Raw genomic sequence first — 16,483 nt, forward strand, 5'->3', positions numbered from 1 at the left:
CTTGCAATAAGTACAAGTTCATACTTTTATTGTAAATTTCGATTTATAATTTTTTTTACCAATTAAAAAAAAATAGCAATCATATTTCAAATGGTAAGGAGTTCGATTCTTAATATAATTAAGCTACTAGGTCTTAGACAAAAAATATATTTAGAGAAATAAAAAGTTGAAATTAAAAAATATAAAAGTAATGAGAGATCAACAGTCAAATTTAACCTTGGATCATCTTTTGTCTTTTGGGACGATCAGATTCAGGGCAGTCCTGTAATGGAATTTTCTCATCTTTTGGCTTTTGGGACGACCATTAGTTTACTTTAGGATTAAATGGAAACCATAGTTTAACTTTACATGCAGTACTCACACTGGTAAAAATACTAGGACGCTGGTCCTCACCTACTTTTATTTTCTTTGCCAAAGTTAATATATAGTATAAGAGGTAAAAACAACATCAAAGCTTTAACACTGCAGATAAAAGAAGAGCAAACTAAAGTACCAAACTATACCATTTACTTTAAACATCAAAGCTCTAACACTGCAGCAACCAGTAAACAATAGGTTTAAACATAAGCTCAACTGTAGCAACAGAAACCCAATGCCACTGTCAAAGCTTGAAAAAGCTTCCTGTTCAATATTCCTGTGCACCTGATTTGGGCATTAATAGTTAATACTAACTTCCATCAAGGTCTCACAATGCCTAAGCTGTTCCACTTGGATGTCAGAGAAAAGGGAACTATTAAGTGGAATCAATCAGTAAATAGCTGTTGAAAACAATTCATTTAACCCATAAGCAATAAGTTTTTTCACTGTTCCAAAAGCAAAGAAAGAGAGTATGAGAGAGAGATAACATACTCTTTATGGCAAGTGTGTATTTACTATTTTTGTATGAGGTGGTGATACTTACCCAGTAGATAATAGTAACCATTGTAGAATTTGAACTTCATTCGTCCACAGCGGCATTAAGTAGAGCAATGCTTGGTCCACTCCAAATAGTCCCAACAGTTGGGGCTTTCCCTGTTATTTGGCCAGATAATAGGCTGAAATAAACAACCACTGACTGCAAATGATAGACAAATGAGTAAGCACAGTACCACCTTAAGGCTAGAACAAACAAAAAAAAATATTACTATGAAGTATGATTTGTTATTGCTCACCTCATCTCTTAATCATTTGGTTGGAGGTTCGATCTCCACGGATGAAAATAGAGATCATTTCATGTCCAGCTGTTTATGTAACACCCCTAATTCGTATTCGTCGCCGAAATAGGGTTACGAAGTACTACAAGACAACGGAATAGTAAATCATTCAAATCATACATTAATACAAATATAATCAAATTTCATTCAAATACATTCATAATGTTTCTTAATCGAGCCCTCGAGGCCTTAAAAATACTATAGAAACAGTTCGGGATTAAATAAAAAATTTTAGGAAATTTTAGGAAAAAAAAGCTGTAAAAATTGGGCTGCAGGGGTCACACAGCCGTGTGCTAGGCCGTGTAACAGCCTGACTTGCATGCCTTGAACCTACAGGGGACACACGGTTGTGTCGCATGGCTGTGTGTGACACATGGCTGAGACACACGCCCGTGTCTCAAGCCCTGTGGCCTCAAAATGAACCTTTAAACACAAGTTTACCATTTTAAATTGCTTGGACCTTAAGAAACTCAAATACTAACCAAAATACAAAATCAAAATGACATTAATCAGATAAAAAACACATCAAAACCAACCTAATATGTGCCTAACCAATGACCCTCATTGGTACCACAATTATGTACAACTTAATCTCAAAATACACATTAATTTAATTCATCAGCTCATTCAAGTAATATCAAATCAAAATATCAAACAAAGTTACTGCAACCACAACAAACCAAATATATGTAAGCCACACATACTAACATAACAACTATACCTCATTCTCATACCCTTTGCAAATTGGTTATTTGCACAAAATATCATTCATAACATTTACATAAGCCAAACATTAACCAAAATAGCACAAGAGCCTATACATGCCATATAATCCGAATTTAACATTTCAAAAACTAACGAGATAAAATGGATAATGTGGCTTGAGTGCCAATCCGGTCGTCCAACCTTCCTAAAATCTACAATGATATTAAACAATACAAGTAAGCTTAATGAAGCTTAGTAAGTTCGGCAAGTTAAACAAAAATCTTACCGAACTAACTATAATAAATCAAATAATAAAAATCATCCAAGACAACACTCTGTCATTCACAACTTCAATCGATAAATACATCCATATTCAAATCAATACAAAAATAAATAACATGTCTTTCAAATTCATTAAATAAATCACCTTACCGAGATTTTTTCATTCGAAGAACAACTTACGGGTAAGAGTATATCGTCAACAGAAGCTCATAAGAGCTGGTCCTCCCAAATACGCCAACAGAATCTTGTAAGAGTTTATCCACCTAATCACGCTAAACAGAAAGTAAAACACGAGAGTTCACAACAAATGTTGAACCTTGGTTTACTTGGGTAAAATGCTGATATCTCCCTCCAATACCATCTCCACTCCAAACCCCCATCATACACCAAATCATGAGTGTACTCAAGTCTTGCGTATTCAAACCGAATATCCAATTCAATATTATAATTCAAACAATAATTCATTTCCAACATTAGAATATATGCATAATACCAATCATAAATTTATACAAATGTTAAATTTTAACTGTACAAACTTATCTGGACTGAATTGTAGTAATTGCAGAAGTTTAGGGACTATTATGTTATTTTTCTTTTTTCATGAGTATCTATGGGATCTTGATATAAAATATAAAATTACCCATTTATTAGCATATATTTCATTTCCAATTCATCTTACAATGAATACCCTTTTATTTTTCAAATTTATGCAATTACCTTAAACTTTTATAATTTTTTCAATTTAATCCCTTAATTAGTTAATTTATCAAATTACCTAATTTTCTCAAATCAATAATATATCAAAATATTATAGGCCCTCATATAGCCCCTAATAAACCTAAAATTTACTATCAAACCCGAATATTTTGACATTTTCACAAATTAATCTTAAATCTTATTTAACAAAAATCACTTTACAAAATCATCACACAACACAATCAAAGCTCCAAATCCATGTTATTCATAAAAAATCTAATATTTATCAATGGAAAATTCCAAAATTTTTAACAAAATCAGAAACGAAGGTTCGGGTTAGCTGGACCTAGTTGCAACAATCTTAAAAACATAAAAATTATAAGAAATGGGTAAGAATTGAACTCACATGGAAGCTCCAATGCTCAACCGATTCTCCAAGCTATTTCTATGGTGTTTCGGCAATGACAAAAGAAGAAAATGAAGAAGAAAACATATTTCTTCTTACTTAATTTTGTTTTAATTTCAACTAAATTACAAGTTTGCCGTTATAATTTCATTATTTTGTCCTTATCCATCAATTTGTCATCCCACTATATTATTTAGGGCTTAATTATCACTTAAGTCCTTCCTCAATTAATAATTACACCATTTCATCACCTAATTGCTATAATTAGCAAGTTTTGCACATTTTTTAATTTAGTCCTTTTTCTTTAATTAACTAATTAATCATTAATATTTCTTAACCAAATTTTAATACAACTATAATGACTATAAATATTCTAAAAATAATATTTATGAGTCGATACAACGAAAATTTGTGGTTCTGAAATCACTGTTCCGTCACCACTGAAAATCGAGCTGTTACAGTTTACCTCTTCGGAGAGCACCCATAGCGAGAGAATTAGTCACTATTACCGACGGTAAATACCTTGGTTACGACAAAAAAGACATAAAATATTCAGATATAGAATTCAATACCTTAAGGTAGCCATGACAATGGTAGTTCTTTCCCCGTTTCATAAAACCATTTCTCATTCTCAAGATTCAAGCTTTAAAATTTTCAGCTTCCAACGAACAATCTATAATTTAATAATAATAAAAAAGAGCAAATAGATTGAAAGCAAATTACAGTAATAGAAGGAAAGATGTCAAATTGAAAGTATCATAAATGGTTATATGTTAAATGCCAAGAACATACATGCTAAGATTCAACACTTACTGATGTCAAAGCAAAAAATTCCATTCACAATTTAACTGTTTCCTGCATCTTTTTACCTCACAATTTTCAGTGTCCTTAGGTTAATAGATAGCAAACAGTACTACATAAAAGGAATATATGTTAATTGACAACAATCCAGAGTCAAACAGAACATTTATTAAATACAGAAAATATAGAACAACATTGCTATTATGCAAAAGAAAAAACAATTGAGTCACTGCATTAGGCACGCATATTTGTGAGGGAACAATAAGAGTAAGTGAATCTGAATGTGAGAGAAGTATAAGGACTAAAACTCTTGCAACAATGCCTACATGATGAAAGCCGAAGCCCTACCAACATGAAAATCCTATGTTCCCACGGAGGAAAGATATCAGATGAGCTAATCATTTATTAGATTGTAAACCACTGCCACCATAATACTGCTTCGTAGTCTCACGTGAGAATTCTGCAAATGTCATCCCATCCTTCAATCGTGCTGAAAGTGGTGGAACTATTTTTTGAATTTCCTGAGTTAGTGCATTTTGGTCTTGATCAGCAAAGTAATGTTCCTCAGCTTGTTCCAAATGATGAACGCTTGGGTTGTAATGTTCCATGGGGTAATCTGAGATCGAGAAAGTTTTACTCCAAGCAGGCTGCAGAAACACAACGAAAGTTTCTCTGCTTAAATTTTCAAACCTTGCTGGTCTACGCACACAGTGAAGGGTAGACCGTAGCTTTCCTTTGGATAAGATATCTGCTGATTCACCAACCTGAACAATGAAGCTTTCAGGAGAGGCCTTCACCATGAGAACTTTATTCTTGTTAGGGTGAAAAACCTGCAAGTATGAATGCCCACTTGGTGAAGCACATTCTTGACCGCTAGAATTGGAAAATTCACTTTTTACTGTTGTTCGGTGTGAGGACAGGAGAAACATGGGATCAGTCAAAAGAGTGAAGATACCATAGTCATAATGCCACTGTTGCCATAGGTTGGGATGAATTTCACATAACCTAACTTCATTACCATTTGTGTCCAAATTAGCACCTTTCAATAAATTCTCCTTGCTTCTTGCATGATTATTAGCATTTCTTTTACTCGATCCCTTCTTTGGACCAGCTTCTCTAAGAACAAGGCTATCAACCATTGAATGATAATGTATAAGTCGTCCTTTTGCAGCACATGATTCCAATAAGCTTTGCTCAAGCTCATTGCCTCCAATGGCCATATCACATATTCGAGCAAGACAGAGCCCTATTTCCATCATGCACAATCCTAGTGCCTTGAACATATTCTCAAGATTATCAAATACATCATCCTTAATATCACTGATCCTACCCATAGTTTCATTTTCCAAATTCAAATGGCTACCTACTCCGTCGCTTGGTTTACTTTCAATGGCTTCCGTACCTTGAGCATATTTGAGCTGCATCGCGAAAGAGGAGACATTCCTATCTGGGTTTTTCAATGGAACATCACTCCCCAAGTTGTGGTCCTAAACATAGCTTAAACAAAGAAACAAGAATAATGAATAACAACAAACAAAATTTTTAAAACAAAAGATTAAAGGTAAAAACAAAAACATATACAATTGAGCTACCTTTTTCTTTTCTTTTCTTTTCTTTTGATATAAAAGAAGAAAGGTGTTAATAAACTTCTACTTTGAAATTAAAAATGAAAAATTGTCGCATATAATTAAAAGCTTCAAATCCAATAAGTTAACACTTTTAGCAAAGACATGAAAATAAATACTTGATGCTATCCTAATCGTAAGGTATGGGCTTGAAGTTCACACTAAAAGTATGAGATTTCACGGTGGGTCTATACGGCAGTCGCCTCTCCTACACTCACTAATAACTAGCTTTTGCTTATGATTCTACAAAGGTTCGTATCAATAATATCAATAATATGATTTTTTTCCCCTTTTTGAAGCTAGGAGAGGTTGAATACGGGGAGAATTTAAAACTTAAAAGTCTTACGTCTAGAACTCTGTCAAACATAAGAACGTAAAGAGTAAAATTGAAGCTAATTATGGCAATATATAGGACAGCGAATAAACTTTTTGTTGAAATTACTCTGAGAATACGTTTGCGATCATCGGGGCTAAGAAGAGCCAGCTTGCGAGCAAGAGGGAGGAGCTTTCGTCGGAGAAGCGAAGCGTCGGGAACGTTTGTAATAGCGAGGAGGCCAGGGCCCGTCGGCCCCAGGTTTTCCATTATCATTTTCTCTTGATAATGCGAACACGATGAGGAAGAAGATGATAGAAGCAAGAGATCCGAGTACTGAATTTCGTAGAGCTGCAAAATTTCGGATCCTTCTTCCATCTTTTCCTATTACTGTGTCCCCGCGAGCCGCCACTTAAATGTTGATTCCTCGTTTTAAAACGAAAGCTCCAAGCGACAAATGTAAAGGGCAAAAGATATCGGGGTCTAGATCCAGGCCCAAAATCCTATTTATTTTCCAAATCTAGTATTTCTTGTATATTCTAATACGACTGTGCTCGGTTGGTCGAAAATTTTAAATTATATGTTAAATTTTTATACTAATTTTGGGTATTGAAGTTTTTCTTTTTATACTTTATTTTTTACAAAACAAGCATTTTTTTATTGTTTTTAAAATAAAATTTTGAAGTTTTTCTTTATAACTAGTAGAAAGTAATCAATAATACATTACAAAAAATTAAAACTAATTATAAATTAAATAAAAATACATTTACTTCCATTCGAATAATTACTATATTGTAGCTTACAAATCAAAATCATAATTCAAATCCATTTTTTGATTTCTCATTTTTCTTAGCATATATAGCCTTTTTTTATTTAAATAATACAAAAAAATCATTCCAAAAATAGTATAAATTCATATTATTTTATAAATAAGAGATAAATATCAAATTTGTAACACTACTCACTCGATCTGATTACTGAGTCTGAGTCTGAGTCAGAGATGTCACAACAGTTGTCGAAACAACTATCGTTGAAAACACCATTAAACTTTCAAACATTTCGAAATTTAAAATCATTGTAAAATAAATAGACTTACCAAGTTTCAATCAAACTTACGAGGACTTGATTGCTAATTTGAATACGAAATAGAGCTAAATTGTACAATTTTAAAACTTTGTAATAAGTACCGATGCCCTTGAAAGGTGCCGATACCATTTCAAGTTTCGATGTTCATAAAATCAATTTTGAATCAAAAGTTATTAATTTTTTAATAAATATATCTTAATTAATTTTAGAGAAATAATTATGAGATAAATATAATGCTATCATTTTTATCATGGTAACTTTCGCTTTGACCCACGATAATTTTTTACTTGGGACATGACACTTTGCAATTCACCTGTAAATTCTTGTCTATATAAAGTTGATATATAGTTTTTATATTTAAAAATATAATAAAAATAAAAGTTACGATACAAGTAACTTTACCCGCAAGTTTCACACCTTAGAAAAATCAAAGGGAGTCGCATTGGGTGTGAAATTTGGGGTAAAGTTGCCTATATCATCTGCAACTCTCTTTCTCGCTATAGTTTTTATATCATTCCGATAATCATGTTAACGACGTCTTGATTTGTTAGTTAAAAGGAAAGTCTTAGATATGCAGGTATTTAAGTTTGAATTTCACCTTATCCAATTGCCACGTGTAAAATTTATTTGATCTTTTTACTAGGTGCCGGTTTTTTGTTTCCTTTTTCAGGGTGACCAAGGGGCTCAGTTATAGAGAATTACCGCTTTTGCAGGAATTGCATATTTGCAACCATTAGACGGGTTAATGCAAAAGATCCAAATCCGTATCAGGAATCCACCAGCTGTCTTCGAGTAAGAAGACATCCTAATTTTACAACTTTTGAAACTAGGGAAAGGGAAAGGGGCAGGGCAACGTCAATTATGTACAAGTGGCATCACTGACGAAGCATTAGTTTTTCCAAGCTTAGACTTGGGTCTCCTTGAAGCTTTTAGCCAACCAGATTGCAGTTTCCCTGGGGGACACTTTCTCTGGTCCAAATGGCTTCAACAACACCCCAAGTTCGTCATACCTTTGTTGTTTTAAGAGCCTTGCACTGAACTCAAGCAGCCCTTCCAATGCCTCTGCACGCTGCTGGTACGACGAAGTGTCGAACCGCCGTTGCCGTGACTCAGAAGATGAACGGATTGATACTGCAGCACGGTTATGCTCAGAGCCACCTTCACTCCCATCTTGTGCAACTCCAAGGCTTTGATCGCTGACATTCGATGTGGCGACAGCTTTTTCCAAAATCTGAACTGTACACTTGTCCTTTGTTATAGAACGGTCAGCACTGTCAATCGATGAAGAAGAAGAGCACTTGGCTGATGTTGATGAGGTTTGACGAATGGGTAAAACCGGATCGTTAGAAGAAGCTAAAGGGAACTCTGCAATTTTGTCAATTCGTGGGGCATTGACAGAGACATCTGGGGAGTTCGAGGTGGGAAGTGAAACGACATTGGCTCTATAGGGGGTCACAATGGCTGCAGTCCTTGATGGCAATGGAAGAGATACTCTGCGGGATGAGTAGGATGATTTGCTTGATGGCGTTTGTGATACTGGAACCTGCACATATTAACAGGCTAAGTACAAATGCGCCCAGATTTCATTGAAAGATGATCGTTCTCAGTTCACATAAATATTGCATATCCAACACAAGAAAATGACCAGGATTTTCAACTTATAAATGTTCATGATTTCTCAGTTTCGAAAAACTCAAGAAATTCCTACTACATAACGAGAAACATAAGGTAGTATTCAAGGATTAATCACAGAAGTAAAAAAGCAGAGGTCAGCTGTCATCAAATTAGGCTAGAGTAGGCCTCTCATAATATGGTGAAAGGGAAAGCTTTCTACATGGTGTTCATAGTAGAGACGGCCAACACTGTAAAGCTATAGCTTTTTCGAGCTAGCCTTACTAATCAAGGGGTCAGACCAAAACATTTTATAGAACATGAAAACAACAATTAGTGGAGTATGAAAGTCTTAATCTCAAATCTCAATTACTTGGAAATTTAAGAATAGGGAACTTGAGAGATGATATATACATGTCACCCCCAAAGCACCAAAGAAATTAAGATCATTTAACTCTGATATAGACAAAAATGTAACTTACCAAATCATGTTTTTGACCAGTTTTGGATATCTTCGATGGTATTATATGCTTCCTTGGAGTGACGGACACTGCTGGAGTCAACCTTGGGGTCTTAGCAACAGTGGAAAACTTTGTGGCTGTTGACTTGTCAGCTGTAATATCTTCATTGTCAATACCAACAGAAATTGCTGTGAACTTTTCAAACAAAGAACTTGGGATTTCCTGCACTCTTCGAATACCGCTTAAGGAGTCTTGTTCGGTTTCAGATACACTCGGGTTCAAAGCCCTGTCATTGCTGAATGACCGCCTTCTGCCTATGTCACTAAAACGCGTACTATCTTTCTCCACAAATTTAGTTTTCTTCATGAAGCTGGAATCGGACCACCGAGTTGGGAAGTTGTCGCACCTAGGGCTACTTGATTTCAGATGAATTTTGAGGACATACGGCTGAAGATGTGGGAGAGTGAGCAACTCTGAAGCCTGAAGGCATTTCCATTCATGAGGTGCTTTAGTTTATAGACAAAAAGTAGTTGAAGGGTATATAAGCTTGGAACAACTGTATTCGAATCTAGAAAGCTAATGCACCGAAAAAGATGTTTTGACATATATAAAATGCTGCATGCATTTATTTCCGTTTTTCCAAAATTTGAACTTACTTACATCTCAACTTTGAGGCCCCAAGTTCAAAGTTTTAAGAGAATTGCTAAATCGCCAACTTCTTGAAAGCTAATATCTGTCAGCCTGATCTAATTATTGATAACTTGACCCACTACCAAAAGTAAAATACTAGTAATAAGTCCAAGTACTGCTTTTTATCTCCTTTTTCTGATACATGTTATTTCTCTTGTAGATATCTCCTGTGTTTGCGTCTGTAAAGGCAGTGTAGGATAAACGAGAAGGGAAAAGAAACATACACTTGGCCTAAGTTCTGGATTCTTCCGTAGCATGCTTTTTATGAGTCCGCGACTGAAGGACAGGAAAATAGTTAGACAAGAAAACAATGATAACAATAAAGGCAGAATGTCATTCATGCAGTGACAAAAGACTTGCTTTGATTTAAATCTTTAGTTAACCCCTAGTCCCATGTTCAAACCATTGACAACCCCTTGATAAAAGGAAAAAGAGAAAAACAGAGAGCAGAAAATATTTAAAAAAAGTGACATTGTATTTAGAATGCAACATTAATATCGCATAAGAAAGAGGATAGGAGACTCACAATGCACTAGAGTACATGGTTGGTAAAGGAGCCACCATAGACTTATTTATTTTGTTAATGAGAGCCCGGATATCCTTATAAGAAGACATAAATAGAAGTTAGCTGTATGTGTTAAAAAAGGCAAAAGGATGGAAGACCATTAAAGGGATATGCAACATCCATGGACATGACATCATTCCTCATCTTACAAGTAACATATGGACATTTATCTTCCAATGTGATTCTATTATCTGACACTATAATTAGCAATCCAGCTTAACACTAGGATGTCAAGATCAGGTCCTAATTTATGACGAGTGTAAAGTGATGATCTCTGTTACAGTGAATCCACCTTCAAAATATGTGGAAACAGATGCCGACTAGGCTACGATAACGATCCTTCAGACAATCTTCAATCTAAGACACAGATTGCAAGTCAGTCCAAAACTAGGGTAATAATCTTTTCCACCAATTAAATTTGCTTACTTTTAAAAGCTCCATCCAGCCTAAGTTCTTAATGGGAATTTTTATGTTGTCGCTCGCACCATAAGCACTTTAATTAGGGACGAGAAAGAGAACAGGAAATCTAAACAGGGACATGTTAGACTTTAAAACAACTGAATCACCAGCATTCAAATGGACAATACTTTCAAACATCATAGTACTCAATAACAAGATGCTTATTATTTGAGTCCTCAAAAACAATTGAATAAAAGTTTTGTGATGATCGGTTCATTTTCCAGATTGCTAAAAGAATGTGATTTTTTCCCGTACCAACAAAATTTTGATTACGTCAAGAAGTGGCAAAAAGTAAGGGTCTTTGTCAAGGGCAGTTATAGAAACTTACAAAAGCTTTAAATGCAGGCTTGTGAGCTGTCATTTCGTACAGGCAGCATCCTGGAAACATGTATTACATTAGATATATTCTGAATAGAGACAGTGAGAGGGGAAGAGAACAGCAATGAAAATCAGATTTTACTAAAACTTTAGTTAGTTTTTCTTTTCGGCCAAAATCAAATTTTAATAGTTGCAAGCTACCTAAAGACCAAATATCTGACTTAGAACCATATGGTATGTCAGCAAGTAGCTCGGGGCACATATAACTAGGAGTTCCCACAACCTGTATGTAGAGCAAAAAACTATAGTATTAAAATAAAGCAAATGTTAAAACTGCAAAAAACTCTTACGGTCTCTCTGATACTCACAGATGAAGCAAGATCATCGGAAGTCAACATTTTAGCAAGACCAAAATCACCTGCATAGGTGAACGTCTTAGAAACACGCTATGTTTAAAACACAGAGCGCGAGACAGAGTCACAGAGGTGAGAGTGGCACATGGTAAACAACGTAAATCACAAAAATTAGGCATTAAGAACAATTACCTAGACGTATGTCTTGATTTTTTGTCAAAAATATATTTGAACACTGAAACAAATGATCTTTTGTCAAAAATATATATGTACATTGAAACAAAATTATAGTTTTGAATGCCGTAAGAACAAATTTGCATGCATTAAACTGACCAATCTTCACCAAAAGAGATCACTGACCTTGACATCACGATGAAGAATATGGTTGACATGCAAGTAATCAAGTGCCATTAGGAGTTGAACCAGCCACGTGCAGAGTCTCTGTGTATAATTTATGAAGTGCAAAAACAGAAGTACGATTTAAAGTGTTATAGATAGCCAAGTCCTTGCAAAGTAGGCCGAGAGTTTAACTACCTCCTCGGAGAACTGCACGCCATTGGCTCTTTTTATAGCTTCAGCCCTGCAACGAGCAGTTGCAACATGGAGAAGTGAGACGAAAGAGCAAATAAATAATGCCCAAGGCAATTGTTATTTGCAAAACAATTTAAAAATACCAATCAGATAGCAATCATAACTTACATATCTCCTCCTTCACAGTATCCTATGATTATGCAAACATAGCAGCCCTGCAAAATAAAATAAGAAACAACATTCAGTGGAAATATTAGTTATTAACGCATATAGCAAACTGTGAAGATTATAGAGCTTTAACAGAGGAAACAAAACATGAAAACTATGAAACAAAGAAGCATGAGGCAGAATAAAAAGAAAAAGTACTTACTCTCTCTACCCAAGAATCTTTGTATTCCACAATAAACGGACACTTTACCTTAGAAATCAGGTCCATCTGCATCGTAGGAACCAGAAGAGCATTTTAACACCAAAACTGTTTGAACACTGGAACATAATTTCGCGTATAAAAGATGCCAACCGTGGAGAAATTTTTAAAAAGCAGGGGAACAAGAACATCATTTAATATGCAAATAATCAAGTATCTACATATTCATAACCAGCCATACTAAATCTAAACAACTTGCAGAAGTGATGTTTTTAATCACAACATTAGCTATAAGTCAAGTAAATCTTTCATTTCAAAACTTTCTCAGAATTTTGATGATATCTCCAAATTGAAAGAAACTATTTACATGTAGTCACGTACATCAACCAGCTTTTAATAAAGACAAACGAGATGTAAATAGCGTCACATTGTTGTAAGACGAATGCAAGCAGGACAATAAAAGAACTCACCTCTTGATGGGCAGATCTACGGACCCTATCAGTCTGGCGAGCAAGGCGTATTTTTTTCAAGACATACCTAGAACGAAAAGAAGAATGTAAGCAAATATCAACCAACACAATACGACAATGATGATAATATCAAAACAAAGGAATGTAACTAATAAAGTGCAATCCTATACATACAAAAAGTGCATGGACACACATAAGCGAGCTGTGAAATTTGAACAACAGAGAGTGAAATAGAAATTGCAAGTAAACTTACTTCTTCTTTTCATGTTTATGCCTCACAAGAAGAGCAGAACCAAAAGACCCTTTCCCAATCTGCTCTAGAATTTCATATTGCTCCATATTGAAGGATTTGCCCCCCTTTTGCTTCCAAGTCAAAGGGCTTTCAACCTGTTACTTCAACAAGTATATTAGTTTCCAATATTTCTGCAATGTAACACTAACATTAAAACAAGAGAATCAAAAAATGAATCCACAGAGAGAAAAAGATGAGAACTGAACGCAAAGCTGACTACTCTCACAAATCATTTATAAAGTAACTTACTGCGGAAAAGCAATATACATACTTAAAAAAAAATCCACAAAATGAACAAACAAACAAACCAGTACCGCTCTAAATACGCCAATAATTTTCCGTTTTCGTTGAGATGAAGATAATTGGTTAAGACTCGATTCGTCCTTTAAACCGGAAAGTTGAAGTAAACATGTTCATAATCATTTCTACAAATCCTGAGCCAAAATTAATATTCAAGAAACGTTTTAAAATCATGTTACGTGCAGGCGTAGGTAAAAACCAAAACAAACGGACAAACAAACAAAACCACTACGTCTATGTGGACGCCAATATTTTGTTGTTTTCGTTGAAAAAGTGAAAAAAAAAAAACTAGATAATTAATTGGCTAAGACTCGAGTCGAACGTTAAACCGGAGAGTTGAAGTTCACATTTTTATTTCTACAAATCCTAGGCCAAAATTAATATACTCAAGAAACATTTTAAAATCATTTAAGCAACTCTTAACTGCAGGCCTACGTAAAATGAATCGCTCTCCTCCATTCTGTTTCTTTAAAACAACTAATAATAATAATAATAATAATAATAATAATAAAAGACGAAGAGGTTAAAGAAGCAGTTTCTTCTATCTATTGTTTCATTGAAGCAAAAGAAGCAGTTTACCTTATGCGAAGAAGAAGAAGAAGAAGACGAAGAGGCGGCTGAAAGAGAACAAGCGGGATCTTTTCGAACACCTTTGAAACTAAATAATTAAAGAAATAGATTCTTCATTTCGCTAAAACTTAAACAAAATGTCTAAATCAGTTTTTGAATTTACTGATATCATGGAAATTGAATTTCAAAAACACGTGAAAGATTCTCACCTTATTTAGAGCAGCAGTAATCTTTTATTATTTTTATCATTAATGAGTTTGGGAGAAAGATAAGGAGGAAGCTGAGAGAGCGGCAAATGAGCGAACTAGTGTAGAGAAGGCAAGTGTTTGAAATTCAAAATATACTTGAAAAGGAACCAAAGGAGGTACACGGGTTTCGCATTCTCTACGACGCCGTACCGGGATTTGTTGGTATCCTCAGCCTGCGGCTAGTTTATGATTATTGTTGTCAGACAAACGACAGCGTTTTAAAAGGTTTCGCGGAAGGCAGTTTGACGGTGAGATTGATTTGACTTGCTACCTTACAAAGATTGCATTTGGACTCCTCCAGATTCCAATTGGCCCTTTAACTTTTTTTAATTATTTATTTATTTATTTTAAAAAGTAATACTCAAACTTAAATTATATATAAGTCAGAAAAAAAATTAATAATAATACTACCAAATACCAATACCAAAGGTTCTCACTCTCTTAAACCTCCCAACTAAACCATTTATCTATTTTATTGTAATTTAAGTTATTTAATTTTAAAAATATAAAATTATCGAAAGATATATGTATCATTATAATAATTTTTTAAAATTATTTAGTAATTTTATAATTGAGTAGACATTCATATTAATTTAAGCAAAGCTTAAATAATAATATAAATATTATTTACAAATTAATATTGTTTTTTATATCATTAAAAAAAATCTGGTGTCGGCTTTAAAAGCCCGAACCAAAGAGTTGAAGGCCCCAAGTTGATATGGTAGGCCCAATAAGGTAAATGAAGTCAATTAGATTGATATGCTTGAAAATGAGTTCCCAACCTTTAAATTGGTTGAAAGTAAATGCCTATTGGTACCAACTACCAAATCTTCCAGCTCAGATCAGACCCAGAAAAAAAAAACCATTAAGGGAAACCATAACAATTTTGCTAAATTCAAGGTTTTATTGGTTCTCTTAGGACAGTCAGTGCCACCATTTCTTTAAACTTTATGTGTTGTACTTGTTGTTGTTATCGGACAGGTAGTTGTATCTTGGGCTAGATGTATAGAAAAAATTGTAAAATAGAAGCAACCTATTTAAGTCTATATATATAAATTTTTAGGCAGATGCGATTGGTTCAACAGCACAATGTACCAATTCTTTTAGGGTGTGTTTAGTTGAGTGAAAAAGTAGAGAGATGAGAGGAGAGAGTAAAAATGCGGAAAGAAAATAAATTTTGAGCGTGATTGGTAGATAAGAAAAGTGAGAGGAAGAAATATAAGAAGGATGTTCATTTTTTATCCTGATACATAAAAATCAATCCTTCTAAATTGGAATGATCAGAGGAGAGAAAATAATAGAGAAGTGCATGTTAGTTCAAAATTATAAATTTTCAAATGTTTTATTTTATTTTCTTTCATTTTTCAACTCTACCAAGCAACGAAGGAAAAGAAAATTACTTTTTTCTTTTCTCATTTTTTCATCTTTCCTACTAATAACACTAATGAAAAAAACTATATATTTTTCATCCTTCTAATTTTCTGCCCATTATATTTTCTATCCTTCCAATTTTCTTTTCACTGTACTAACTAAAATCTTATTACCTCTTGAATTATGGTAGGTATCATTGTGGGGGTGATAACTACTTGTAAGTGTTGTGTGCCAGCAGGAGGTTTATAGAAATTGGTTTCCTTCGGCTATCAATTTCTTCATTAAATTTCTAGTTATGTACTCTTGGTGATGTACCTAACATGACCCTCCCTTCTAAAAGAAGGCTGAATGATTTAGTTTTAGGAGTTTGATTCAATATTCATGCCCTTGTAAAATAAAGGGTATGGAAGGTTTTCTCGCATTTTTTTCTTTTTACAGAATAAATTTCTTAATAAGTTTTAAAAAATATCAGTCCATTAAATAAAAGAAAAGTATAACTTAACAACGACTTCATGTTGACAAATTCTTTAATAGGTTAGTATTGACTACGGTAGAGATTTTATCCTTTAAATTTGTTCGAGTGCGTGAAGAGGCAGTTTAAAATGATGATGAATTTATAAAGCGAAAGTGCCTCGTCGAGGGCCTGAAGAAGATGAACCATGCACAATTGCGTATGGTATGAGTCAAACATTTACTCTTAATCATTAAGGACATTTGTGGGTTAACATGCTACCTCTTGAGTCTTTGAACTTATTGTTTATTTAGGCATT

At 34.1% G+C, this 16,483-nt stretch overlaps 2 protein-coding genes and 1 long non-coding RNA gene across 15 annotated transcripts; all 3 read right to left on the reverse strand.

Moving 5' to 3' along the window:
* Positions 1 to 363: 363 nt before the first annotated feature.
* LOC107939439 (uncharacterized) lies at positions 364 to 1,356 on the reverse strand. The gene is made up of 2 exons (XR_001695126.2): positions 1,152 to 1,356; positions 364 to 1,054 (listed from the first exon to the last, which is right to left on the reverse strand). It is a non-coding gene; the product is annotated as an uncharacterized lncRNA (long non-coding RNA).
* Positions 1,357 to 4,233: 2,877 nt separating this feature from the next.
* LOC107930660 (uncharacterized) lies at positions 4,234 to 6,498 on the reverse strand. 4 transcript variants are annotated; one of them, XM_016862371.2, is made up of 3 exons: positions 6,151 to 6,498; positions 4,848 to 5,570; positions 4,234 to 4,730 (listed from the first exon to the last, which is right to left on the reverse strand). In XM_016862371.2, exons 1-3 carry the CDS (start codon positions 6,397 to 6,399, stop codon positions 4,482 to 4,484), a joined length of 1,221 nt encoding a protein of 406 aa, XP_016717860.2. In that variant the 5' UTR covers positions 6,400 to 6,498; the 3' UTR covers positions 4,234 to 4,481. The 4 variants fall into 4 exon arrangements, with proteins under 4 accessions (XP_016717860.2, XP_040964034.1, XP_016717851.2 ...); XM_041108100.1 differs by having other exon boundaries at positions 4,234 to 4,699; positions 4,774 to 5,570; XM_016862362.2 differs by having other exon boundaries at positions 4,234 to 5,570.
* Positions 6,499 to 7,812: 1,314 nt separating this feature from the next.
* On the reverse strand, positions 7,813 to 14,529 carry LOC107930639 (serine/threonine-protein kinase Nek2). Of its 10 annotated transcripts, none has more exons than XM_016862343.2 (17): positions 14,304 to 14,509; positions 14,104 to 14,182; positions 13,539 to 13,658; positions 13,186 to 13,319; positions 12,933 to 12,999; positions 12,466 to 12,531; positions 12,264 to 12,310; positions 12,099 to 12,144; positions 11,925 to 12,005; positions 11,757 to 11,799; positions 11,580 to 11,629; positions 11,413 to 11,494; positions 11,222 to 11,271; positions 10,396 to 10,469; positions 10,094 to 10,145; positions 9,201 to 9,659; positions 7,813 to 8,650 (listed from the first exon to the last, which is right to left on the reverse strand). In XM_016862343.2, the coding sequence occupies exons 4-17, from the start codon at positions 13,269 to 13,271 to the stop codon at positions 8,012 to 8,014; spliced, it is 1,842 nt and encodes a 613-aa protein (XP_016717832.2). In that variant the 5' UTR covers positions 13,272 to 13,319; positions 13,539 to 13,658; positions 14,104 to 14,182; positions 14,304 to 14,509; the 3' UTR covers positions 7,813 to 8,011. The 10 variants fall into 10 exon arrangements, with proteins under 10 accessions (XP_016717832.2, XP_040964035.1, XP_040964036.1 ...); XM_041108101.1 differs by having other exon boundaries at positions 14,104 to 14,215; XM_041108102.1 differs by having other exon boundaries at positions 14,104 to 14,221.
* Positions 14,530 to 16,483: the final 1,954 nt, after the last annotated feature.

The sequence above is a fragment of the Gossypium hirsutum genome, chromosome D12, assembly GCF_007990345.1.
Source record: "Gossypium hirsutum isolate 1008001.06 chromosome D12, Gossypium_hirsutum_v2.1, whole genome shotgun sequence".
NCBI lineage: Eukaryota > Viridiplantae > Streptophyta > Magnoliopsida > Malvales > Malvaceae > Gossypium > Gossypium hirsutum.